This window comes from Genypterus blacodes, unplaced genomic scaffold (genome assembly GCF_046128005.1).
Source record: "Genypterus blacodes isolate CSIRO-AG114 ecotype Tasmania unplaced genomic scaffold, CSIRO-AGI_Gbla_v1 ptg000176l_1, whole genome shotgun sequence".
Lineage (NCBI taxonomy): Eukaryota > Metazoa > Chordata > Actinopteri > Ophidiiformes > Ophidiidae > Genypterus > Genypterus blacodes.
In genome coordinates this window covers 809,594-837,424 of record NW_027466977.1, presented here as the reverse complement: position 1 = coordinate 837,424, position 27,831 = coordinate 809,594, and the positions used below count along the sequence as shown (strand labels likewise).

General features: G+C 46.7%; 1 protein-coding gene across 2 annotated transcripts; it reads left to right on the top strand.

Annotated features, from left to right (window-relative positions):
• The first annotated feature begins 1,253 nt into the window (after window positions 1–1,253).
• slc39a10 (solute carrier family 39 member 10) lies at window positions 1,254–25,726 on the top strand. Of its 2 annotated transcripts, XM_076167820.1 has the most exons (11): window positions 1,254–1,404; window positions 10,408–10,484; window positions 12,685–14,031; window positions 14,124–14,301; window positions 18,648–18,823; window positions 18,947–19,111; window positions 19,199–19,307; window positions 19,405–19,725; window positions 19,815–19,895; window positions 22,713–22,903; window positions 23,077–25,726. In XM_076167820.1, exons 3-11 carry the CDS (start codon window positions 12,706–12,708, stop codon window positions 23,227–23,229), a joined length of 2,700 nt encoding a protein of 899 aa, XP_076023935.1. In that variant the 5' UTR covers window positions 1,254–1,404; window positions 10,408–10,484; window positions 12,685–12,705; the 3' UTR covers window positions 23,230–25,726. The 2 variants fall into 2 exon arrangements, with proteins under 2 accessions (XP_076023935.1, XP_076023936.1); XM_076167821.1 differs by lacking the exon at window positions 10,408–10,484.
• The last annotated feature ends 2,105 nt before the right edge of the window (window positions 25,727–27,831 follow it).

The following is a 27,831-nucleotide window of genomic DNA, read 5'->3' as shown; positions in this document are numbered from 1 at the left end:
AATACATTTTTCTTCCATAGTCTCTTCTCACGTACAGTATTAACACACCTGCACTCATTTCCTGTCCTAAAATCAAATGAAAATCCATTTACAAAAAGCAGTTTGTGATAAATTACAAATCAATAATACATTTTCTCAACAATTTCAGCTGATTTCTAACGGAATGCCATGAGTCATGAAGCTTGTAATTTGATTCAGGTTCACTAATGCATAGCTGCTCCTGGTGAAATAATATGAGATATTGTAAATAACAGAAGGCATTGTGGTGTCGCTGCATTTAAACTCGCTCCTACTCACATTTACAAAAAATATAAAGCCATATCCCCTTTAGAAATTAATTTCATTACATTTTTATTGTCCGGAGGCTTTATCGCCATTGTATTACAACAAAATGTGTTATCTGCACTCCTTCAACCTTTCTGTGAGGAGCAGTGGGCAGCCTCAGTCTGGCACCTTGGGACCAAGTCCAAATCTTCAAGTGCCTTGGTCAAGGGCACTGGCAGGAGAGTGCCAATAACAGACAAATGTTTGAGACAACAACAAACTGTTCTATGATTAATGGCAGAATATTACTGACTTGTTTTTCTGCTTATTATTATATGTATAGGGTGAACATTATACAGTTACATTATTTAGCAAATGATACTAAACTGAAATAATCTTCCCCCAGTGGCCAAGTGCATCGTTAAGAGAGAAAACTGCTTCCCACCTTTGTGTTGTGCTGCATGTTGTGCTTTACCCATCAAGTAAAATCTACACCTTTAATTCAAGGGGAGACAAGCATCATTTAGTTTACAGCTGCTAAAAGCACCCCAGATAATACACACCTTCTCACACGGCTCTACTTCAAAAATTCAATTTAAAAATATCTATTTAGATCCAACTAATCTGCTTGCTTGGGATGTAGAAATGATCAGTGGTTTAATGAAAGCTTGTCTAATGTGCTAATAACACTACACTCGTATTGTTTAATCTTATACCTTGTTGAATATAATGTTTCTAATTATAAACATGTCTGATATTGATGGTTGATAGATAATCACATGACGTAATTCCCCCTGAACTGCTCATACGCTGTGTGAAATGTGTTTTGTCAAAGAGACCGCAAAGGCGACATGAGGAGAGATTAGAGGCCGTGTTTGATGATGTGAAACCTGGTTTAAGTCCCCGGCGGTCGTTTCTCCCAAACGGTCATATGACCTGACGAGCTTCCACGGTATGTGGCGGAAAAGGCGCGCCTGTGATTTCCGTAGATTCCGTAGACTTCTGCGCCGCCTACACGCCGCTGCCACGGAAACGTCGCAGGAGGCGTTGGTGAATGACTGGTGGTTCAGACGCTGACGTAACCAGGCGGCAGTTTTTTGGTACCGAGCGGAGAGGAGATGCACACGGCACTCGAGTGAGGTAACTATATATAAAAAAAGCCCATTTGTTTTCATTCACTCCCACAACATGGACCCGGGCAGGGTTAAGGTCTGCGTGGCGATATTAGTAACACAAAATTGCGAAGCTTTATTAACGAATTCCACACAGCGCTCTGTCGTTGTAGGCTAATTTCCTGTGTGTCATCTGCTAGCTAGCTCAAGCTTTTTCATCCCGTGGTATCTTTCCTGTCAAGCTAGCGGTTAGCATTTAGCCTCGAAAGCGGCGGCCGTCACGCGTTAAAGTGGCGCTGCTGAATGTGGGTGTCTTCACATGCGGCGGCGTCTACAAGTTAGCCGCAGGTCGACGTGTCCGCCGGGGTGACTGCGGGTTATTGTGCGCGAGCGGGCATTTCAGCGGCGTAGAAGGCGAAAAGCGGCGAGCTGTCGGGGGTTTAATCACGCGTCCGGACCACGTGAAGTGACAAATTCACCGTGTCTGCCGCGTGGGCTCATTAGAGTAGAAGGTTAATATAATCGTGGCGTTATTTCACTAAAAGCCAGGTTAGTTTGAACGTCTCGGGTCTTTGGCGACCCCACGAAGCGGTCACGGCGTGTTTGTGCCACGCCACTCAGACGTGACTGCCTGTAGTCATGTGCAAATCTGACATTTGAGTCACTTTTGTGCCACCTGATAAATATGCAGTGGGTATTGTTTGGCTTGTACTCCTGCTCAGCGTGCCTGAGTTACTTTTGACTCGATTCCATATGAATGCGCTTTGTTTAGAACCTTTGAATATACATGGCTGACATATGGGGCTCACTGGCGAGTAAAGGTTGCAACTGGCCAGATTGAGGAAACCTCTGAAGCAGTTAAAGGAGGCAGATACATGGATTTGTTGCAATCGATCTGCAATGTTTTCCTAGAGAGTTTGTTGATGTAGAGTAAAGTGTAGAAGCTGTTTATGGATGTGTGGTGGGTTCACATCCTGTTGGCTCTGGGCAGTTTGTCAAATGTGGACGCTGACTCCTTCACATGTTGAAATCAGAGTAATGTGATAGAGTGTTGAGTACAATAATATTTGTATAATAGTCAAAGTGCACTTTATCATTGCAGTGAAGGCACTTTGTAGTGTGAAAGCAAAGAAACGCTTGTCTGATGTCAATATTGTTAACACACTTCTCTGCAAGGTCCTGCTGCATTATTACACACTCCCTGGCACGGTTTGCTTTATTGCATTTTGCCTGGCAACATTACCAAAGTATTAGCAACAACACCCGGAGTGTCACGCCTCTGTTTCTATACATTCAGTAAAGTGCATTTCCCTCATGGGATGAAGTTTCTGCCTCTATGGGATTGAGTTTAATATATGATACAGTTCAGAGCAATTGTATGTGAAAGCAAAGATTTCCCACCCCAATCAATTAATGAAATGAAGTTTGGTTCAAAGTCAAGTTTTAGAGCTGAGAGACCCACAGGAGACACTGGCCATGATGTTGCCCTCAACACATGCACTTGTCTGTCAGACTGAGCTTGGCACTTTCCAAAATACTCCCGACAGTCAAAAGACCCGGATGAGTTCAGTGTGTTCTCTGGACTTTAGACCCATAGACCTTTCTGATAGATGACAGTGTGACTAAATGGACTGGTGTCATCTTTAATGTTATTTGTAACACCTGTGTTGTGTGTCGACGCTTCACTTCCGGTCCTTTTATTGGTCGTTCAATCCCACAGGGACGAGTTGATAGGACAGAGACGACACTGTGGCCCTGAGGAACATCTGAACATGTCTGGGGTTGTGCCCAGACATGCACGTCACCAGTTCGCACATGACGACCGTTGCACAACACCACACCAACAGTAGCACAAACACCCTTCACCTCACTCAACATGTATGGTGTATGTTCATGTCAATGGGTTTAATGTAGTTTCAGATGAGTTACTACTCATTTAGCTCAAGGATATTACAGGATATTGTGTTGACTTTTGGTTTTAAAGAGATTTTAAAATACAACTCAACATACTTTGACAAACATATTATGTAGTGTAGTATATAATATGCACACACAAGATAAGGATTTTTTATTTTACAGAGTGCAAATAGGTGCAGTTGTTAAAAGAACCTTGGAAAGAGCAGACAGGGCTTCAGGAGCTCATCTGTTTGCTTTGTCTTTCAACTTGTGTATGCACACACTGTTTGGTGGTGTTTGTTGTGTTCAATTAGCAAGCCAGAGTAGGTTTACCTGCCGTTGGGCATGAGACCCACACCTGTTTATGAATGGAATTTAGGATTATGTCTGGATTAGGCAGGCAGTGGCTCAGTGGTTAGAGCTTCCGCTTGGGAACCGGAGGGTTGCCGTTTCGAGCCCCTGCCGAGGCGCCCCTGAGCAAGGCACCAAACCCTCAATTGCTCCCCCCTCTGCGAAGGGTGGTAATGTAATGTAAGTCGCTTTGGATAAAAGCGTCTGCCAAATGATCGTAATGTAATGTAATGTAATGGATTACAGGGCGATACACAACAAACACGTTATTCTAAAGAACGTGTCCTGGCTCTGGGATTTATTTAAAACAGGTTTTCATAAATGATTTGCCTGTTAAAGGTCCACAGAGTCCAAAGTTGCAGATATACAGGCTATTTTCTTTTACGTAACAAGCTTTGAAAATGTATTTATTCATTTGGCTGAACCATACTGTGTGCACTTGACTTCATACCAGGTCATACAGGTTGAACAGGAAACAAGCTGACAGATCCATTGAAGATTAGAGATCCAATCATCTCCGCTTAAAGATTTGTATCGGCAAGGCCGTTCTTCTATCATTTGTTTTAAGCCGCAATGTCTTACAATAATAAGACTCTAATGACTGCAGCCTGCTGTCCACCGTCTGCATGTAATAACATTTCCACACTCCCGCTGTTAATGCAGCTTATTATGCAGACGGAGGAGCAGAAAATGTTATCTTACCTTTTATTTTTCTGTGTTTCTGAAGTGTTTCCTCCGTTAATCGTGTTAGTCAGCAGGCACCAGACGGGATTCAACCGTTACACTTGCAGTAACTACAAGAAATAAAGCCAATAGTCCAGAGATGGACAAAGATATCAATGAACTAACAGTTGAAGAATATCATCATTCAGTTCTATGCAAATTAGCTATGTTGCATCAGATTATTTATTTGTCCAATTTCATGGCAGATGTGATTACCGTGTGCTTTTGCTGTAGAACTTTGATTTCAAGGTGAGCAAGTTCAACTACTTTGCTCCATAAGTGTATCAATCACATCATACTTTAAACTACACATCCATATACGCAGTTTATCCGGGTTAAGACTTCTTACTTATGTTAACTGTGCAACCGCCCATAGATCACATAACTGGAAAACCACAGAGACAGAATGTGACCTTTGTCTTTGGGCGGTTTCGCACCTACATTGTTGGGTTTGCACCCACCAAGCTTTCTCTGTAGTTCTGTTTGTTTTGGCAGGCATGAACACTACTCGCTAAAGCCCAAAGTGATCAAAAGAAGTATGCTTTGGATTATGTGGATTATAAAAAGAAAATATAGAGAAAAACAAGCTGCACTTGGAATAAGGAGAGAAACAAATGAAGGAACAAATGCAAAAAACACAGACAGAGAAATGTTAATTCAAAAATAGGATTTTAGAGAATGGCCAAACAATGGTGCATTAATGTTATGAGCCCCTGTGATGGACCTCTGCCGGCCCTCGTGCTTCAGACCCCAGTCTCCCCGGGGATAATGAGTGCATTAAGTCTCAGCTCAGATGTTTGTACTCTGTCCACCATCATCATCAGATTGTTGCAATGCCATAAGACGAGCGGCACAGTGGACTTGAGGACACATATTGGGGGCAGATCTTTGCCACATTCAACCAACATGAAAACATGAAGCCAGCCAATCCAAACCAAAAAGATCAAATGTATCAGAACATTTAACATTGTTGACTTAAGTCAGCAAGCTTGGTGTGAAAATGATCTTAGTTTAGTTTGAGCTGTAGTCAATGTGTTTGAGGGAAGCAAACTTGGACCAGGCTTATAGAATGTGGGGTTCTTATGGATTGTTGATATTTTACAATGAAGGTGGTCTCCATCTTTTCAAAGGATTGATGTCTCACCCTCCACCCCATCAAAGTGCACACTGGCACTCCCCTTCCGGTGCCTCTCCTCTCCTCTCCTCCCTGTACAAATTAGTCACTTGACTCAAAAGCCTTAGAACTCTCAACCTGTTCCTTCTGTTAGTGGACATGAGAGCCGTCTTTAGTGTGGAGGAGACTGAAGCACTGTCATTTTCACTCTTCTGTCTCATTTCTTGCTGCAGGTAAGCACGCTGTTTTTCCTTAAGGTGTTGTTCCTCGTCGTCCACACAGGGGCGCATACCGGCTGATAGTTGTGTTTACACATCTGTGCTTAAACAAACATACGTGTCTTGCTACAGAGCATCAGCTGCACACCTGCATTGTGCCAGACTGATCTCACGCTGTTTTTCGCTGCAGTGACGCGATTCTGACAAAGGAATCCAGGACTATTTTCAACATCTCACCTCCGTCTAATTGACTCAGTGGCTGGAACCAACCAAGCCTGTGACTTGTTGTGGTGGTGTGAGGCCCCGTCTCTCTTGGTCAGGAGCCCAGGGAGGTTGTGGCCTGTGAACAGTAGCTGTGTTTGAAGCTTACATGTGTAGTTGTAGCCGTGAGCTAAGATAGAAATGCCTCTCGTTGATGCATGGCGTCGTCTTAAATGTATGGCTTGTTCACATGTGTTCATCAATAGGCTCACACACACGGCTACATTTAAGCGTCATGTGCTCAAGTCTTTTAAGTCATGCATTCTGTTGTTGTTGTTGTTGTTATGAACAGTCTTTGTTTGTATTTTGAATTATAATGGAACAGTTCTGTGAAAATGATTTTCCCAGTTTCTCCAGCTTCTAATTCTTTGCAGTAAATATGCAAAGTAGAAATTCAGTGAAACCTGCAGCAGGAAAACTTTCTGTTCCATTTTTAGGTGCCCATCAGTTTAAGTTAATTCAGTGCGGTAATCTGTATTGTGCAGTAGGTTGTAAGAGCAAACCTCTAAATTGGAAAAAAAAAAAACCCCATCAGTTTCAATGTTTCCATTAAAGAAAACTTATTTTGACATACCCTTAAACTCTGCTGGAACCTTTTTTTTGTTTTGTTTTTTACAAATCCAGCTTCTGCAACCTATAATTGCTATATAATTAGATTTAAAGATCTTTTGGTCTGCCCAAAGTTTCCAAGGATACCAAATGTGTGAGTTTGGAGGGTTTCTAAAGAAAGGCACAAGACACCTACAGCCTTTGCATTTGATGAAATGTAGCTACACAAACACAGCATCTTGGGTCGAGTGTCAATGCAGTGTGAGAGGGAGCCAATATGGAAACTTTAATATGAGTTTGTTACCCAAAATAAACACAAGAAGAACATTCAGGGTAAAATCAAGAGTTGACAAGATTCTAGAAAGTTCCATTTTGGTCAAACACAACTTTTAGTAGTTTGGCCATCAGTCATTGCAAACGTCTAACTTTCTGTTCCTATTTCCTTCCTTTCAGCCTTGAACAGGAATTGAGTTGTGTTTTGGTGTTAAAGTGAGGCCATAATGAAACTTCCATGTCCTCACTTACCACATGTCTGACCCAATGAATGCTTTGAGTCTGGCAGTTGAAGGCTCACTGCATCTCTGTGAATGTTGCAGGGACCTGAGTCAGGAGATTTGCACCAGTAACTGCACAACTTAGGACAAATTAATCTACTTTTGATTTGAGGAAAAGCAAAGTTTACCTGGCAAAATGACCGCCTTGATCATTGTAGTGTTTGCTGTGTGTGTGTGTTTAGCAGCAGCAGCGTGCGGTTGTCCATGTCTCCCTCTGTAAGAACCCTAGATGATGCATCCCGTGTGTTGGTCTAGACAGCTGAGCTAAGTGGGAATGATTTCATGTTCCGTCTGTCAGTGTGCAGCCTCACCTGTGTTTACTGAATGCCCATGAAGCACTTTTTGGCTGTCAGTGTTTGTCAGCAGAAATGTCTCTATTATGTAAGGAGACTTGGACTGGTGTCTGTCTAACTTTTATGATTTGACAGCAGGTCATGGTCCTCTTAGATTCCCACTTACCATTTGGCAGCAAACGTCTGTCTGCCTCTCCTTGCACGCCTCAGGCCCTTTCAGAAAACATCCATTCAGGCACATATTGGTCTGGTTCAATAACAAACCCGTACTTGTGTTTAAAGTTCACCCTTATGATGAGCTTCTGGTTGGATGGCTCCGAGGATTTAGCTGTATGCGTCAGAAACTGGAGGCTTAATCGTTTGTGACGTATGCGCAGCAGCTATGCCGTCATCTCTCTGAAGCTTTTACAAGATTTACAAAGCGTATTATAAAGCCTTGCTTGCCTTTTCTTTACAATCGCAGTAATGAATTATGGTTAAAATAGTGGAAACTGACCTGCTTTGTCACGCGAATTGATGATGAGTTGATGTAGTCCCTTAGGTTTGGTTATTTATTGAGAGACATATGAGGCAGTTTTTATTGGATCAACATCGACTGAGGTCTCATCTCTGATACCTGTTTACGATAAACTACTGGATAATCTTTTGGAAGTCCTTGCTGCTGTTTATTTGCTTGTGCATCTAAGGTCTTCCAATGAATGACATCAACAACCCTGAGTGTCCCAGGTTGGGTCGTTGCTTTGGCTCTTGTTTTGGCGACAGATGCCGGTTCACCTTATCTCCAATATGCGGCTGTTGGTGTAAACCTGCATTTGAACGCATCTTGTTGATGCTGGAGATGAAGAGAGGCTGTCCAAATCCCGTCCAAACCTTCCTGCCTCAACAGTTCTGAATGCTCCTCCATGCACAGACACCAAACCACCACAGATCAACCGCCACACAAAGCAAAACAGCAAACCATGAAACGCTTCTAACGGAAATGGCTTCATCTAACTGTAACTATTAACATATTCAGATCAGAGGTGACTGAAAGTGTGAAAGCTGGGGTTAGTAAAGTGGACTCCAGAGGTTTGTACTTTATTGCAGCCATAAACACATGCTACTTCATGAGGACTAGGAGAGATTTAATGTTTCTTTCTGTCTCCTTTGCCCTGCAGACACTCAGATGAGGAGGAAGTGTATGGCCATGTGAGGATCATATGAAGGAGCTTAAGGGCCACAGCTATCCCTTTTTTTTTCCTCTCCTGTAGATAAATAACAGAGTACCTGTTGCCATTGACAACCTAGAAAACCCATGGGGATATTTTAGGCCAAAGGTAAACGTATTGATGTAATGAAGAGTTTAGAAATGACACAGCAGTTTGACTCTAGGAGCTGCCATGTTAACATTTGTTACTGGACAAAGTAATTAAAAAGGAACTAGATGTTTATGCTCCTGTAAGTCTCCAGTGATTTGCTAATAGGATTCCTTAGAGCATTTTTTGAAATGGCTGCGTGTGTGTAGGCAGGCACGCAATTAATCCATATTTACACTCTGCCTTGTACCGTAACTGTGTGCTACTTCAAACAAATAACATGTCTATTACTCAGTGTGGAAGAAGTGTGTTTTGTCTTGGGGGTGTTTGTTTGACACATTTTCTTTCCTGTACCCAAAGTTTATTTTGTCCCTGTGCCGACCAAAGCAAGAAAACTGTTTGGAGCTGCAACACAGGTTTTGGTTCCATCAGAGATACTGTTGATTCTTAGGTCTGGCAGGCAATTAAGAACTCTCTAGAAGCTCAGTTATTCCAACTTCCATTCGCTGATCTGAATGGGCCTATGGGGTCGTCTGCAACTGCAAGAAAACTCAGCTCTCATGTAGTCTTCATCCGACTCACTGTTTGATTTTGCACACGGATTCCAACCCCAGAGATCCTGTTCACATCTGGCTCTGCTTTAGCTCCGAGTATCTGGGAGAAAATGAGGGAAAGGGCCTTTATGGAGAAGTTCAAGATGCATGGAGAAGGAGAGCAGAGTAAGTGGGAGTAGAACCCAGAGGGACAGGAAGACGGAGACGGAGGAAGGAGGGCAGGAAATGATTGACGGGATGGAGATATAGGTTATGGAGACTTGAGAGTGTGAGATATGGACCAGTTTGAGAGAGAGAGAGCCCTCGAAACACAAAGGTGATTTAAAGAGAGGAACGGAGAGAGACAGACAGGCGGACAGACGGGTGGACCGGTGGGTGCATCATGTCCAGCTGGACGTCAGTGGTTTGTTTGTTTGGTATGTTTGCTCAGTGGTGTATAGATATTCTCCTTTACTAGCTACTGCCTCACTCAGTGATGTAAGCTTCCTGTCTGTCTGATTGCTTCACTCATTTATACACACACACTTTTGTCACTCTGCTGATCTTTCTCTCACACTCAAGGTAAAACGAATACAGTAGCAATCACAGTTTACTCCGGTTAGGATTAGCCAATCAGATGTCAGATGGACTGTGTGTGTTTGTGTGTTTGTGTGGGTGTGTGTGCATTCATCCTGACACAAAGGGAATAGGTTTAAAAACAAACAAACTAACTAAACAAACTATAAATCCCTACAGGCTCCATTTAACTGCTCCAACTGTATTCATGCTTCTTTTGTCTTTGGTCCACTGTGAAGTTTCTTGGACATCCAATTCATTTTACAAACAATATCTGAAATAAACCAAATAGGAAAAGAGCTCCTTGATCGCAGCTCATATCAGCCCTCAGACACACACACACACACACACACACACACACACACACACACACACACACACACACACACACACACACACACACACACACACACACACACACACACACACACACACACACACACACAGAGTCAGAGTTCACTCTTTGACGAGTGACTATCAGTTAATGAGTCACCACTTTAGCACACGTTTAACACTCTGTGAGAGCCTCACGTTGTTTGCTCTGTTGTGTTCTCACCTCTCAGTCACTTTGGAGTACGACCCTCATGTGATAACTGCAGCCAAGGCTTCATCATCACTCTGTTAAGCTGTGTGCTTTGCATGTATCTGACATAGCTTTCTGTCCACAGAGTGCATCTTTCAGAAGAGTTGGAAAAGCCCCACATAGCGTCGAGACTGGGGGCCAAACAGGTGGAGAAGGATTACGGTGAGGTCACATGTTTCTATTGATCTCAGTCTTCTGCTTGTTTGATGCTCTGCCTTTTATTCTGACATGTAGCTACTTCATTGGTCTGCTGTGGTGTGGCGACATGTGATCAAATCAGCCTTATCTCTGAGGAATTTGTTTAGGGAACACGCTGTGATCCTTTACACTGTTCAATTGAGAATTACATTTAAAACAATAGCAATAATCATTCAGAAACTGAATCGAAAATGAATTTATTAGAATTTACAATGCCTGTGTTTTTTCTTTACCAGTGATTTTAAACCATACCAACAGATGGCCGTGTAACACACACACACACACACACACACACACACACACACACACACACCTCAGGGCTCTGTTGTTTGCGTGTGCTTTGAAATGGGTTCCGGCTTTGGCCCGTCCTATTTGCGTTGAGGTTCATAGGTCACTGCAGTCTCCTGTTTATAAATACTATCTTGTCAGCAGCCTGTAAAGTAGTCTCGTTATCACACTGGATGTCTGCAGCCTAGAGTCAGAACGGCATCACAACTCTCCTCGGCCAAACTCAATTTCACACACGGCTCATTCCTGTGCTCGCCGCGGTAAGTAGCCTCATCCGCCGCTCCTAATGGGCGTTTTTCATTAGAGGGAAGTCATTGTCAAGTCAGTGATGGTCCTGTGGATTATTTGAGGTTAGTTTATGAAAGATTAGCTGGTGTTATGAGGTCCAGACTCCAGACTGAGCTGGGAGGCGCCATGTGCTTTCTAACCTTGAAGACTCAGACTTCAGTCTTAGTCTGTTTTTTATATTGACTCTCTTTTGCATGCGGCTCTTTTGGAACGTCCTTCTGTGCCTTTTTGACAACAAGTGGTCCATTGTGTGATAAAAGTTGTGCATAAATAGAGCCTCGGCACATTATTGACGGCTCTTGATCTCGTTATGTGTGTAGGAGGAAGTCAATAATGAGCTCAAGTGTTTTTATCTGATAAACACTCGATCTCGTCTGCTGGATGAATCGGGCTTTGAAGAACAATCAAGGTCTTTGTTTTAGGAATCAATGTCAAAGGGAGTAAGTGGGCTTGATTTGGGTTTTTTCTTTGGTAATTGAGTCACTTTACTTTTGAAATCATTTCTCAATGTCCAGAGGAGTCATTTCCTCTCCCATGCGTTGATGCGGTCTCATCTCAGTCAGCTTCTCCTCACTGTGCTCGGCTCTGAGTTTGATTTGAAATGAAGTCATTACTTCCTGTGCATATCCATATCCTTTTTCTCGTTTATTTTCCTTGTTGTGAGATCTGTTGTTACTTGCCTGACAGATGTGAGAGGAAGCTATCGCACTCTTTGTTTTTAGCATGTAGCTCATTATCTGTGCTCCTCACAGCACTGAACGTCTCCCTGAGGTGGACGGGCTATAGAATCCAATAACACACACTTTGCTAACAAGCTGCCCGCCTGAGGCCCGTGTGTGTGTGTGTGTGTGTGTGTGTGTGTGTGTGTGTGTGTGTGTGTGTGTGTGTGTGTGTGTGTGTGTGTGTGTGTGTGTGTGTGTGTGTGTGTGTGTGTGTGTGTGTGTGTGTGTGTGTGTGTGTGTGTGTGGTCTTACCATTATCAAGCGGTGTCCCTCACCTGACCATTCCTGCGTCCCTGGCCCCTCCTGCTCAGGCGCTCCCACCCACAGGCCTCAGTAAAGACCTCATGAGGATCATTTGACTGGAATGATATTGCTGCTTCAGGCTTGATAGAGTGTGGAGTGGGGGACAAACAATTTGTTTCACAACTCTCAGAAGAGAGTTTATTGTGTTCCAGAACGCTCCCAGTTCCAGTTTTGGTGTTTATTAGCGTTATTTTGAGTTTAATGTTGCACCGTCGGTCATGTGAGCTCTTCCCATATTTCTTTACTATTGTCTGAACTTCTGCTGACACTTCTGCTGACACGCACGCACGCACGCACGCACGCACGCACGCACGCACGCACGCACGCACGCACGCACGCACGCACGCACGCACGCACGCACGCACGCACGCACGCACGCACGCACGCACGCACGCACGCACGCACGCACGCACCCAGCACACACACACACACACACACACACGTGTCACTGTCACTGTGCACCACTGCCACCAACACACACACACTTCACTGGTTATCATTTTACAATGAAGCTGATTAATAGTTTTCTCTATTTAATATTGAGCTTTGTGTTTTTTTTGCAGGGGACCAGAAGTACGGATACAATGCGAGTCCATGTGCACACCAAGTTCTGCTTCCTATGTGTGCTCACCTTCCTCTTCCATCAGTGCAGCCGCTGCCATGAAGAAGGGCACGACGGACATCACCATGCTCACAACAACGATGGCCAGAGTGACCTGCAGATCTCTCAGACTCCTTACCTGAGCGGAGCCACTCCTTCACCGCACTCTGACAGTCCCAAAGGTCACGCGCTCGAGGAGGAGCAGCGCTTCTACATCCAGCAGCTGTTCAAGCGTTATGGCCAGAAGGACCAGCTAGATTTCCAGGGATTTCAGAGCCTTTTGTTCAGCTTAGGTCTGGGTGAGGTGAAGGTGGTGAGCGTGGCTCATGAGGATCTGGGCCATGACCACGTCGCCCACCTGGACGTGCTGGACATGCAGGAAGGGCTTCATTCCCACACACCCACCGATGAAGGCCACAGCCAGGGGCACGGGCACGGGCACAAACACGGCCACGCACGTCACCCGCCCAACTCCCAGCATCCACACACAGACCAGGTCCCCACCACCTGCACTCAGCAGGCCAACCTCACCGCCCCAGCTGCTGGTCCCCCCAAGGAACAGGACCATAAACACAATCATGACCATGAGCACAGTCATGGGCACGACGCCAGTGATGATAAACATTCTAACGGTCAGTTACAGGACGGCGATCACACACACGATCATAACCACCACCGGAATCACACACATGACAAAGAGCGCAAACACAAGCAGGTCCAGGTGACTTCTAAACAAAAGGACTCGTCTACACAATCTCACAATGTCCATGTCCATGAACACAACCATGACCACGACCATGATCACGACCATGATCACGGCCATGATCATGATCACGGCCATGACCATGATCACGACCATGACCATGATCACGACCATGACAGCCACGGCCATGACAGCCACGGCCATGACAGCCACGGTCATGACAGCCACGGCCATGACAGCCACGGTCACGACCACGGTACAGACATTCCTCCTGTGCACCAGGAAGGGCTACCATCAGCAGAGACTGAGCCATCCAAAGACCCTCAGGTGCAGCACCCAGAGGCCGCAGCTCCGGTCGCAGCTGTTTCTGCCACCCAGCCGTCTTCTGTCCCCTCAGACAGCCGTCCCAAGAAACTGAGGAAAGAAGGCAGGCTCAGGAGGCAACGAGCGCAGAGAAGAAGCCCCACAGCCGTACCTCAGACTGAGGCTTACCACAGTCACTCTCGTAAAGACAAGAGAGAGGCGCCGGGGGAGCCCACCCACCCCATGCTCCCAACCCAAGCCTCTCCTGGGCATGCGGGGGGCTTTGCTCACCAGCATGAAGAGGTACCGCTCACTTGGCCTGTAATACTTTATTATCTAACGTCACCAGGCAGTAATCAATGTTTCCTCTCTCTCTCTCTCTCTCTCCCTCCCAGTGTCTGAACCTCACCGAGCTCCTCACACACTACGGCCTGAACTCAGACTCGCTCATCTCCCAGAAACAGTTCACCTTCCTGTGTCCGGCCCTGCTCTACCAGATAGACAGCCGCGTCTGCATCCGCCATTACCACCAGATGGACGTGGAGCAGAAAGCCTTGGAAAGCGTCAGCTCTGGTAAGGGCCCAGCACGTCACACATCCACGCAACAAAGAGGCATTTCAGTGTAGAGGAGGGTGTGAGGACTGTAACTAAGTCTTAACTCAATAGCACAGTTGCCAGTGTTCACTCTTCAATCAGCTCCCAGTTGTTTGATCTCAGTGATGGGTGAACTTTGGCAGCATTACATTTTTATTTGCACACTGGATCAAACGTTTGAATCCAGCTTTGACCCGTAGGTGATCTCAGTCCATAGAGCGCCCTGAATACTACATCCTGTTCATGTCCTGTTCTGCCAGCTCATTGTTTTGGTATCAAATCTTAATGAGAGGCTTTAAAAAATTGTGCACAGTTACATCATACAACATTTATAAACAGGTAACAGTTAGGGGAACAAATGAAAGCAATATCTCTCTCTATTCTGAGGGTATGACTCTGGTTATGTGGCGTAATAACAGTAGGTTCTACCTGTAAGATTCACTCTCTGTCTTAACTCGGTCCTGCAGTTTTTCAATCTGACCACAAATTGACGGCAAAATAAGAAGAAATGCTGCAAACTTTGCCTCCATTTTTCAGAAAAGCTGCTTTATTTTTTGTGGCAGTAACAGTGGGCGACAAGTAACCTTTTTTCCTTTTCTATACAAATGGACCGTACGTCAAATAGATGACAGCCAAGGGAAGGAAAGGAAAGCATGAGGGCATTCACTGAAATTACTTTAAAGATTTAAGATCACAGAGGAAAACAAAAACGCGGTCGGCTGCACAACCAAACATCCTCATTAGCAAGAAACCACAGTTTGGTCCAGCTAAACCACTGTAACCCAGGGAAACCAGCTCCACGACACCCCAGTACAATGTTTATTTAAACGACACAAGCCTGAAATGAGTCACTGGAGTTACTTCAGTTCATTTCCTTTATAAAACCAACAAATACAGACTTTCCTCACTTATTTTCATTTCATGTCCTCCAGACCAGCATGAATACTTAGAAGAGCACAAACCAAGCAAGGTTGACTTGTGTGAGAAAATCTGAATATTTATTATTGAAATGTCACTTACCTGCAATTATCTCCCAATCTAAGAGCAAAGTGATCTTTATATAGTGGAGAGGAGGGAGAGGCTGCAGGCACGGAGCTTCACTCCTCACAAAGAGCTGCTGCTTCACACTCACAGGCACTTATTATTTCATTCATATTTAATTCACACACACACGCACACACACACCTACACAGTTTCTCCCCCAGTTAGTGTGTGTTAGTGTGTGTGAAATGCCCATCAGACTCCAGATCCAGGCCGTGTAGATCACTTTGCGTCTCTGATTCTGCCGCAAGTATCGGATGGAGGTAAGCAAAGATGGCCCCGCCCCCTTTTTGTTCCTCCTCCTCCTCCTCTTATTTATTTCTAGCATTAGTTTTGTCCTTAAGTGTCTCTGTGTGTGTCTGCGAGTTAGCACGGCATCTTCAAATCCACTAAATAGTTAGAGGAAGACATGAGGAGGTGTTAGTGCCACCTTGTGGTCACATAGAAACAACCGGTACTGACCTGGAAGTCTGTAAGTCCTGAACTATAAAGAGTAGTGGCTCAAGATGAAACTATTAGAAAACGTTGACATATTTGTCATTAGCTGCAGCAGAGACGGCTTCACCATCCGTTTACCCTCAGTGTGATCGCAGCTCAATGTTTTCTTGTCATACTAAGACAGTGAGCCTAATTAGATCATCCTGCTGCCTTGTTGGAGGTATGCGTTGCTTTCTTGCGTCTCCATTAGTTCTGCAGGTGTTTCCCGCCGCTGTGAGCCTTAACATGTAGTTTAACTCTGAGGATGGAATCTTCCAGTCAGAGCAGCAGGCACTGAGGTTCAGCTGTGATGAGAGAGGAATTCCCAAGCTGCACACTCTTTTAAACCTCTAATTATTAAACACACACTCCCTCTGGAGACACACGCATGCATCACATGTGCCCCAGGCGGCGGCGTGCCATAAAAATGCTGATGACAACGAAGGAAGCCAGCGTGAAGAAGTCAAAGGGGCAGGAATGTTTCCTCATTAGCTGAGAACCAGAGGCACAGGATGCTCCACCAAGCCTCAACCAAACACCTAGCTCACGCCGCAGAGCCACCTCTCATTTACCTCCTGCCAGCATCCATTGGGGAGTTTGGAAAATTGTATTTGGTTCCCCTCTGGTCCCCACTCCCCTCTCTTTTTCGCTGTTCTGCCAATTAGAGGAGCCTAAGCGACACCCAGGGCCGTTTCTCTGAGCCGCAGCTCACAGGAGACGCTTAATTGGAAAGAAGACACAGACCAATGGCTCTCCTTCTCCTCTCTTCTGCTCTTTCATCACCGCTCTCTAATGTCCCTCCACAGCCTTCTGCACGTGTCTACCTCTGTGCACACACACACACACACACACACACACACACACACACACACACACACACACACACACACACACACACACACACACACACACACACACACTAAGCGCCTGTACCTGCATGAGGGTAATAACACTGAGGAGTAGATAAGCTCTGTAAGTGTGAAGGACCTGCAGTGATGTCGTGTGTGTGTGGTTGATGTACAGCGAGCGCTCAGGGTTACACAACGTTCTGCCTGATGTGACAAATAAGAAGGCGCTCAGCTGAAGCACTGAAACACACACACACACACACACACACACATACACACACACACCACGCTTTAACACTGAGGGGAACGATGACATCATGACAATATAACTGAGCTATTTAGGATCACCGAGAAAATCACTGTGTGTGTGTGTGTGTGTGTGTGTGTGTGTGTGTGTGTGTGTGTGTGTGTGTGTGTGTGTGTGTGTGTGTGTGTGTGTGTGTGTGTGTGTGTGTGTGTGTGTGTGTGTGTGTGTGTGGGGCAGAGTGCACGTCCACATGTGACAGAGTGGGTTGATAGAGCAGCAGACACTAGGGGGTTGATAGAGCAGACTCCAGCTATCTAATGTCCTGCGGCTGTGTGATTAGAATAGCAGCACAGATCTCTTCCTCTTCCTCCTCCTCCTCCTCTGACAGAGCGTGGGCCTCCTGCTCTGAGAGTGGACGAGCCACCAGAGTGTTTCTAATGTATTTTTAATCCCTGGGCTGCTGAATGTGAGGCTAACAGCTTGATTCAGTCGCTCTCAGGTCTCAGGCCTCTCTGTCTAACCTAAGATGCCTCTCGTCTCAGATCGCCTCTTCAAACGCCGCAGCGTCATCACCTGGGACTGATGAGATGAATCTGTGCCAGCGTGACTTCACTCAGGCCCGTTAGTCATTCTTCCTCTTCTTCTGACAGCTTTGGTCTTTTTTGCGGCGTTGAATTGAAGCTCAACAGACTGATGTCATGTAGGTGGAGCAGCCGGTGAGGTCATAGGTCAGGTGCTCAGCTGCCATTCACAAAGATAGGAAACCCACAACTCATTAAAAAGTGCCTTTGTGCTTTCTCCTTCCAAAATCCTACAAAACATTAAAAAGCTTCAGTAGAGCTAAAATATTCTGGGTTCTAAACCTTATGAAGGGAAATGGGAGCCAAATCTGTGCTGTGTGTGTGTTTCCTGCGCCTTCTCCAGTCGTTCCCCCGCCTTGTTCACAGATCACTGGCTGAGTTTTGCCGTAGCACGATCACACACACACTGCCGCTGAAATGTCTCACACAAGTCAATCGGCCCTGAGATGCACATTAGAGACACACTCTGTTGTAGTCGGTAGGTGTCCCATAATGTCAGCAGTGAAGGCATCCATGTAGCAAACACACACACACACACACACACACACACACACACACACACCAGCCGCTCTGCGAGTGTGACATTGAATTTCATACTACATTAAACATTTTGTCCTTGGCAAACGAGCGAGCGATAAACTTCCTGTCCTTCTGCTTTGGTTGTGTTTGGGAACGCGTCTGGGGCCTGACAGGTGAGCTGACACTTTAAATGATCGCCCGCCTTTCTGACTCTCTCCCTCTTCTGCATGGCGTCTCCCGTCGGCGGCCGTGAATGAAAAATGAGGCCGGCGGAATTCTGCTGAAATGCCATTTAGCATTTCTTTGCTCCGGCCCGTTGCGTCATCACAAGGGCACGGGATTGAGAACCTGGAGGACGTTCTCCTCACATGTGAGCGGGACATGATGAATACCTGCGGCCCCTCAAAACGCTGATCAAGCCGCAGCTATCAGTGCATGTTGTGTACTTGTTGTTGGACAAATGATCTCCTTCTCTGGCTGAAATATGAGTTAACCGCATATTTCTTACTCCTACATACTTGGAGTTCCACTGAGTCAGGAACTCCTTTAACCATGAATCCTCAAACAGTGTGTGTAGTGTGATCGTCACCCTGTCTGTCTGCGTCCCTCCAGGGTGGGTGTGGCTGTGGGGCTTTGTGTCCATCACCATCATCAGCCTGCTGTCCCTGCTGGGCGTGGTCCTGGTGCCCATCCTCAAACAGTCCTGCTTCAAGTTCCTGCTCACCTTCTTAGTGGCCTTGGCGGTGGGAACGCTGAGCGGCGACGCCCTCCTCCACCTGCTGCCACACGTGAGTACACACGGCCTCGCCCGCTCCAACTGCTGACTCACAACATCTACTCCATAACCTTTATATCCTGGCCACGCCCACCTTTGATCTTCCTCTCGCACTCTTCCTCTCTCTCTCGCGCAGTCTCAAGGGCAACATGACCACAGCGAGGTCGGGACGCGCGGCGACATGGACATGGCGACGGAGTTTGACGGCGTGTGGAAGGGCTTAACGGCGCTGGCAGGCATCTACCTCCTCTTCATCATCGAGCACTGCATCGGCATGTTCAAGCACTACAAAGACCAGAAGGTGAGCTCATCCTGACATCATCCATCTGTATCTGCTCAGGAGTGAGAGGGGTTAATGTCGCTCACACTCTTGTTTCTCTCCACTCAGGGCACAAAGAAGCAGAATGAAGAGGGCAAGATTGGCAGGAAGTTGTCCGATCACAAGTTGAACCGGCGCTCGGATGCAGAATGGCTCCACCTGAAGCCACTCGGTGAAGGTAAGAGACGTCGCTGAGCTGAGTTTGACATTCAGTCCAGTCAGGGTGAGAGGTGATGTCACAGCGTCTCTCTTCCGTCTCTCTTCCGTCTCTCCAGATGCCGAGAACGCATCCGCCTCCTGCGACAACGGCCACAACGACACGCAGCTCACAGAAGTCCAGGAGCCCGGCTCGCCCACCAACAAGACGCCGCTGGCACCGGCCGAACCCCCGCTGGACCTCGAGTCGCCCACGAAGGAGAACGGACGCAAAGCCAAGAAGCACAGCCACGGGCACAGACACTCGCACGGCCACGGACACTCGCACGGCGGGAACTGCCACTCCGAACAGGAGATGAAGGACGCCGGCATCGCCAGCATCGCCTGGATGGTCATCATGGGCGACGGCATGCATAACTTCAGCGACGGCCTGGCTATAGGTGAGAGGTCCTTAAGTCCACTGTGTCACAGAAACAAGGTCCCTGACCGCCGCCGCCACGCCTCAAACGTCTCCTCATTGTCTCTCCAGGTGCGGCGTTCAGTGCAAACATCACCGGAGGCATCAGCACATCGGTGGCTGTTTTCTGTCACGAGTTACCTCATGAGCTGGGTGAGTGTACAGAGGGCACAGAGACACACACAGGCAGGGGGCGACACACACATGCAGGGGGCGACACACACATGCAGGGGGCGACACACACATGCAGGGGGCGACACACACATGCAGGGGGCGACGCACACATGCAGGGGGCGACACACACATGCAGGGGGCGACACACACAGGCAGGGGGCGACACACACATGCAGGGGGCGACACACACATGCAGGGGGCGACACACACATGCAGGGGGCGACACACACATGCAGGGGGCGACACACACATGCAGGGGGCGACGCACACACAACGTTAACCTCCGTACTTGTGAGTCATCACATCATGTACCTGCTCAAAGGAAGTACAGGCTTTGTACATGCTGAGCTGAATGGACGTCAGTGGTGAGAGTGTGTGTGAGTGTGTGAGTGTGTGAGTCACTTTGCTTCCTGCCCCTCCCCCTCCCTCCTCCCCTCTCTTGATTCCCTGTAAAGTGAAGAAACTCTACTGGTGGATAATGGCTCTTTCCCCCTCACACCTGAAGGATCTCCTCTCTCCTCCCGTGGATAAATGTCTTCCTGTCCGAGCCGCAGACTCGATGTCTTGTCGATGTGTCGTCTGGTGCGAATGATTGAGTTTGAGTTTGACCGCCGTGTTTCGCTCGCTACAGACAAACTGCAGCTTCATCCATTTACACCCGTCAGCTGGCAGCCAAAGTTACTCGTCTGAGAACGCTTTGAGTTCCATTAGGTCCAATCCCGATGCAGCGACGGGTGAACTTCTTCTCCCGCCCGTGCTGATGCTCCACGCCGCCGCTCGCTCCCCTGCCCGCCCGCAGTTTGTTTGCGGTGACGTAAGAGAAAGCCAGAATGAAAAACGAGGCGAGCGCCGCCGGGCCGTGGGCTGCAGATCAGCACTAATGATGAGTCTCACCTTAGTGACGCTTCAAAGCCTCGTTTGTGCGTTTGATGAATGAAGTCGTGTCAGAGAGCGAGCGAGCGAGCGCAGCGCCGCCCGCTGACCAGCAGAAGGACGCTGTACGGGTTCTAGCACCTCAGAGGGGGTGTGGTCAGGGACGACATGAGGAAGTCTCAGCTCTGTTTCACTCTCTTGTGTTCCGATCAATCATCTATCCTCCATGTTGTGTCTTCCATCACTGAACTCTTAGACAGCGCCGCCTACTGGTCAGATGAACACGAGGTCACATCCCCACATCCGCCTCGTGTCTCTGCCGGTCTGACTGCAGCGAACACGCCTCACGCCTGCGACGTGTGTGAAAGCAGCTAATGGTGCGTGTGAAGCTTCCAGTCACACTTTCTAAACTCTGCCATGAAAGAAGCTTCCAGATGGTTTAACCTCAAATCACAGCGCCGCCGCTCATGAAGAGTTGTGAGATCAGCCCTCCATCTCCACGTGAGCATTTCCCATTTCCTGTCGATTTGGCGTCGTTTCATCAGCAGCAGCGCCGCCGCCGCCGCCGCCCCCTTCGCCTCCGCAGGGTCTCTCTTCAACCAAACCCAGCAGTTTGACAAGTGCACCTTCTAAACACAAAAGCCTCCCTCGACCAGCAGCTGGAAGGCAGAGATGATGATTATGAGAGTTCTTTAACCACCCGTGGTGAAGGTAATTGGCAGTGATGGGTGTGTTAATTGCAGTAGATGAGGCGGCGGCAGCGGCGGCGGCGGCGGTGGGCACGTCTGAGTGTCTGACGGAACGGAACCGAGGAGGAGGCAGGAAACGCCAGAGGAAGGAGCTCAAGTGGAGGGAGAAAAGGAAAGAGACCAATGATGTGAAGAGTGCGCGGGATGTCTGATCTCCTCCTCGCCGCTCTCTTTAACTCCCCCCCCCTCCCCCCTCCTCTCCATCGCAGGCTTTGATTGATGGACAAGTGCAGAGCGGTAATATATTCATTGTGGTAATTAGCGAGGAAAAAGAGGCTACTTGTTAAGCGGCGAAGGAAATGTAGGCCAGCCCCCTTCTCTCTCTCTCTCTCTCTCTCTCTCTCTCTCTCTCTCTCTCTCTCTCTCCGTCCGTATTCATCTCTTTCTCCAAATCCAGGGCGTTTCCGCTGAGACTCGGGCCTCTTCCTCGCATTAGGCTCGGGGATGATTGAAGAGGAGAGCGAGGCTGCGGCGCCGCGTCGGCAATCATGAGTTCATCAGGAGGAAGCAGGAAGACGTGATTTCTCCTCAGAGCGCGCGCCGATCGAGTTTAGAGTCTGAGCTGCTTCTTCTTCTTCTTCTTCTTCTTCTTCTTCTTCTTCTTCTTCTTCTTCTTCTTCTTCTTCTTCTTCTTCTTCTTCTTCTTCTTCTTCTTCTTCTTCTTCTTCTTCTTCTTCTTCTTCTTCTTCTTCTTCTTCTTCTTCTTCTTCTTCTTCTTCTTCTTCTTCTTCTTCTTCTTCTTCTTCTTCTTCTTCTTCTTCTTCTTCTTCTTCTTCTTCTTCTTCCCTCCCTGCCTACGCTGGTTGACAGGGAGACGAGGGCGACAGCGGTGACAGGTGTGTGTGTGTGTGTGTGTCTTTGAACGATTTAACCTCGTCGCCCACACAGCAGTCGGACTCAGACAGGAGACTGAAGGCTTGAGATGTTGGGTTTGAATCCCGCCGAGCAGCAGCGTCACTCCGCTGAGTGTAAATAGAAATCTGACACATTGACGTCTGCGGCAGATATTGTCAACATTACACTCCCTTCGTTATTGTCGCCTTTCACCAGCAAAGTGGCAAGACACAGGACTCCATTGTGTACTGTGTGTGTGTGTGTGTGTGTTAAGAGTAAGAAGTGTGTGTGTGTGTGTGACAGTTAATTTAATCATGTTCACATTTGTCCCGGCTGGCAGGTGATTTTGCTGTGCTGCTGAAAGCCGGGATGTCAGTGAAGCAAGCCATCGTCTACAATCTGCTGTCCGCCCTCATGGCCTACGTTGGCATGGTGATTGGCACGGCTGTGGGCCAGTACACACACAGTGTCACCAACTGGATCTTCGCCATCACAGCTGGCATGTTCCTTTACGTGGCTCTGGTGGATATGGTGAGCTGACGGGCTGAGACGGACAATTATCACTGCAGAACATCAGCTCAACCCTGGCTGAGTTCCCTTTCTGGCTCACTCTCTCCTCTCCTCTCCTCTCCTCTCCCCTCCTCTCCTTTCCTTTCCTCTGCTAATTCAAGGAAGTCATTATCTGAACGTCTTCTCTTTTGCAGCTGCCAGAGATGCTGCACGGAGACAGCGAGGAGCACAAACGCTGCCAGCTGGGACATTTTGTCCTCCAGAACGTGGGCATGCTGACCGGGTTCACCATCATGCTGCTCATAGCCATCTTTGAAGACCGTATAGTTTTTGATTTTGGCTTCTAATGGAGGGAAGGGGGCGGGGTGTGTATGTGTGTGTGCGTGTGCGTGTGTGTGTGTGTGTGTGTGTGTGTGTGTGTGTGTGAAGGAGGGCTGGATGTATCCACTTTGTGCTTCTTGGCCTTAACACGCTTTGTGCTTCCATTCCATAGCGTGACGCCGCTGCTCGGGCTCGGGCGCCGTCACGACCACGCCCCGCTCGTTTTCACACTTGTTGTCTCTTCCACCCGCCGTCTTCTGTCACTCCATATTTGTCCGCACCTTACTAATCGGCACACTGAAGGAATATTGAGGCTGCACTCCCCCCTGAGAAAGACTCGCTCTGCTCCTCCTCCTCCTCCTCCTCCTCCTCCACCTGAACAGAGTTTGATAGCGAGGTGGTACAGGATGCAGATTCCCGCAGAGAGGCAGCTGTCACGGCCCAGCGGCTCATCGCTTATCCATCATCACCTGTTGTTAGCGTGTTGTCGTCATGCCCCCCCCCTCATCTCTCATCCTCTCTGTGCTGTGTCCCCTTATCCATGACGAGTACATCTGTGGTGTGATACACCCGCCATCCATCATCAACTTATGATGTCGTCACGCTGTGTATCAAACATTTACTGTCTCTGTGCCAAGCCCTGGCCACTGGAGCAGCACCGCCGCTCCGTCGCACCGCCGCACCGAGTCACCCTGTCCTTAAAGAGACTGAGGCCGTAGCTCCGCCCACCTGTTTTCACTAATCTCCTGCGTCTAGAGTCCACGGGTTCAGCTTCCAAATGTCTCAGCAGCTCCTTTGTGTCGGAACCTCGTGGCGATTGAATGATTCAGTGTTATATTTGACGCATTTCCTCCATTTCAGAGTTCTATAAGCTGTCGTCTCGGTTGATCTTTGGGAGCAACTTGTGTAGATTATAGTGTTAAATAACACAGCTGCCAAAGTGTTTCAGACTAATTCAGTGTAATGTTTTGTTTAGAATCATAATAGGCGTGGTAAAGGACCGACCACTTGTTTTAGAGTTTGACAATCTGTAGCCAAATGAGGAATCTTTGTTAGGCGGTTAGATTTGAACTAGAATCAGCAGCTCCGAAATGTGAATTGTGTCTTTAGTCTTGTCATCATCAAAAGTGTTTTAGTTTGTCCTATTTTTTGAGGCAGCATAGCAAAGGTGCTTCTAAGGTGCTTCGTCCAATGAGACAACCTGCTGTGGACGTTTAATGAGCTTCCAGCAGGACAGTACGAGGTTGTCACGGGAACCAGCCGCTGTTGACGTTCTGTAAATAAGGAAAATCTTTAAGGTGTCAGTAGATGAGTAGCTGAATTGACTATTTTGTTCCTCATTCATATTTGTAGGTACTTTTGTCATAGAATCAATTGTTGATCTTGACAATCCAAGTCAGACCAAGTCAGACCAAGTCAGAGGCAGCATGGAGGAACAAAGAAGTGTTTGCGTTCAGATATCAGCATTCCTTGCACTTGTACCGGATCTTAAGCCTTTAGAGACGCAGGTTCGTACTACGCTAACTTTGACGGTGCCAAACTGGCCGTAGTATGAATCCTCCTGTGCACAAACAGTGGCTGGTGCTTGACACTGCCCCAGCCCCGACATTCCATTGGCTGTTTTGCTGCTCACATGCTAAGCTAGCTAGCCTAGCTTCGGCTGCTGGAGCACACAGAAATGTGTGTAACTTCATTTATCCTGTCACTGTGTGACATCCATCGTCTGTGTCTTAACTGGGTGTAGTCATCATCAGTCACATTGAACTAATGTAAGTGGACTGACTCAGTCATGCATGAAGCATGGGTAAACGCTACATTGTCCTGAGTGTAAACTGTCTTCCTATGTACTGCAAGACTGAAGCGTGGACAACATTTGTTACTTTTTTTTAATGAAGGAGGTGAAGTTCAGGGTCTCCTGGGGCCTTTGTGTTCTGAGTCTTCTTATCTTCTCATTTTGAGCCAAATGACCTGGACCTGGACCTTCAGTGTATGTAGTACCGCACAGGTATTACATACAGATACACATTACACAATCACACGTCTCTGTGTTTGGGTAAGTGAAGCTGGTTTCAGTTTAGTTCAAACAACAAATTTAAGTTAAGGAAGCCCTCCGCTCAAATATCACCGCTGTCTTTATGCTTCAACAGTCAAACTGTCTGAAATGAGCCTGATGTGTTTGTCAGGAGTCGGTGAAGACAGATTTAGTAAATATTGACTTCCAGCAGGTGAATTCCAATATGTAGCTAATGATCCTCAAGTTAATGTAAGATTCGGCAATCATTTGTTGACATATTAACCACAACAGCTCAACTCTTGTGAGGATCCTGGAGGCCGTGCATCTGTCCATATCCTCTGAGATCTTATAATCCATGATTGCGTCTTTAAAGGAGCGTGTTTCTTTACACAGGTTTGGTCTTAAGTCCATAATGTGAAAGACTCAGTCACACTTAGAGCCCCAGAGAGTCCTGTCTTCTTTACTGTCCATCAGGCAAAATGTGTCTTTAAGATGAAGGTGATAATGATTGTTTGCATTATGTTGTATGTACATTTGATTAGTAATCCGGACATAACACGCATTGTGAATTCATCGCTGTTTGCCTGTTTGTGCGTTCGCCATCAAGGAAAATAAACTTTGAAAGGATCCCTGACTCTTTCCTGCTCTTAAACTAAACCTGAGCTGTGTTGTAAAGCATTGTCAGCGATTAGATTTGACCATTAAACCTGGACTACAGAAGCCAGGGTCTGGAAATAGAGTTTGGGTTATAAACAATCAAACATCCTAAACTTCCCCAACTCCCCGACAAGATTTTCTGAAACTGAGAATGGAAAACAATTGTTGACGCTCAATCAGCAATGTTTACATGTAGAGAAGGATGTGTCTACAGTGCTCAGTGTGCATAGGAGGGTAAGGCAGAGAGCACATCAATAACATCTCCCTGGCTGCTGTCATTGCTTGCTTACTGTGCAAAATGGAAATGATCAGCATGCACTGAACACATCTTTGCAATCAGCAATCAGGGCAATCTCCCTGCGTGTCTCAACGAGCTGAGTAAATGACTGCTCCTGACTGTAGACTCACCTTGACTGTTGTGTTATTAGAAATATCTTAGATTAGGTAAATATCTTAGTTTGTTACTTAAATGTCCTCTTACACCAGCAGCTACATGCTCACAGGCAACAACAGGCAATGAGCTCTCAACACTGGAGCCCGATCCAGTTTTTGCATCTCTTTCTTTTTTAATGGTGATTAATGGGACTTCCAGGTTCCCTGAAATATACACCATAACCCAGACTGTTCACTGTGTGGCGCTGTAGCACTGGGCAGTTGGAATTGACAGCAAGGGGAATAGTTAATGTCCTTACCCAGAGAAAGGTCAGGCTTTCAGGGAGTAACCAGCACCCTGCAATTGGCTTCACGTGAAGAGAGAGGAAGAGTAGTGATAAAGATCAGATTTGCATAAAAAGTTACATGTTTTGTTTTTTTCAGTTTCAGATTTTACCTGCTGAACAATCCTGAAAAAAAAAATGTTTGTGTGCTCATTTATGTATGAATTATAGGCGATGTTGACTGAGTGAATGAATGAAACTTTATATTCACAGAAACACATTTTTAATTGCATAACAAAGGTTAATTCCAAGTTCAAAGTGAGTACAATTAACCTTGGACCTTGATTTGTTATCTTCAAGAAACAACTTGCAAATTGAAACTTTGGGGAGATAAACTTTTAATACAATAACATTAAAAAAAGAAGAGTCTCCCCGGGCTATTAAAAGTCTTGGTTATGCAAAAAGAAATAAACTGGGCCACTCAAAAAACATAAAAAGATTTGCATTTCAAAGCAGCACAGTGTTGTGCGCCGTTCCTCAAAATAATAAATGCATTTTTAATTAAGTCCCACTCCCACTTGTCAAAAAGTGCTTCTGTTAATAACCTGAATATTAAAAAAAAGTCAGTCAGCCCTGTGTATCATCTGTAATCAGTGGATGCATTGTGAAAGCAAAAGACAAAAAGAAGACTGAGAAAGGAAAGAGTGAAAGGGGGAGCTTTCTGCCATCGGGTGCTCTGCTTCGTCAGTGTGAGACTCCTCTACCAAATCCAGTTCTGTTAATTAATAATCACGGGAAAGTGAAGGAGCCCGGGCTGCTGCCAAACAGGCGTAACGCAGGAAAGTGCTGCTGGGGACACGACGTTCTCCCAGGTGGAACAGCAGCTTCTCTTCCTCCGCAGCTGCTTGTTGTTCTCTCTCCTCCGAGGCTCCACAGCTTTGGAACACAAACGCCTCACAGGAGATTGAGATTTTCCTGAGCCGATACATGGACGGATATCGTTTCTCTTCCACCCAGAGGAATTCATAGGAGGAGGATCAATGAATCTTCATCCCCTCAAACTTTATACCAGCAACAAGGAAGTGCCTTCTTTATACTGGCTGCCTGCAGTGATTTTCACCATTCATATGACTTTCTATTGAAGTTTATTTTAGGAACTGAAGTTAGAGGAATATTATTCATCTGCAATCCTGCAATTTCATAGCTGGGATGAAGAGAAGCAAAATGATTCCTCGGGAAAGCAGAAGAAGAAGAAGCTGACTGAGTGTAACAATGAGGTTACACATCTCTGAAACTTATTC

Coding starts and splice junctions, on each gene's coding strand:
- slc39a10 (XM_076167821.1), top strand. CDS start 12,706: ATGCGAGTCCATGTGCACACCAAGTTCTGCTTCCTATGTGTGCTCACC. Junction 18,824..18,946: donor TCCTCCACCTGCTGCCACAC/GTGAGTACACAC, acceptor TCTCTCGCGCAG/TCTCAAGGGCAACATGACCA. Junction 19,308..19,404: donor CCTGAAGCCACTCGGTGAAG/GTAAGAGACGTC, acceptor CCGTCTCTCCAG/ATGCCGAGAACGCATCCGCC.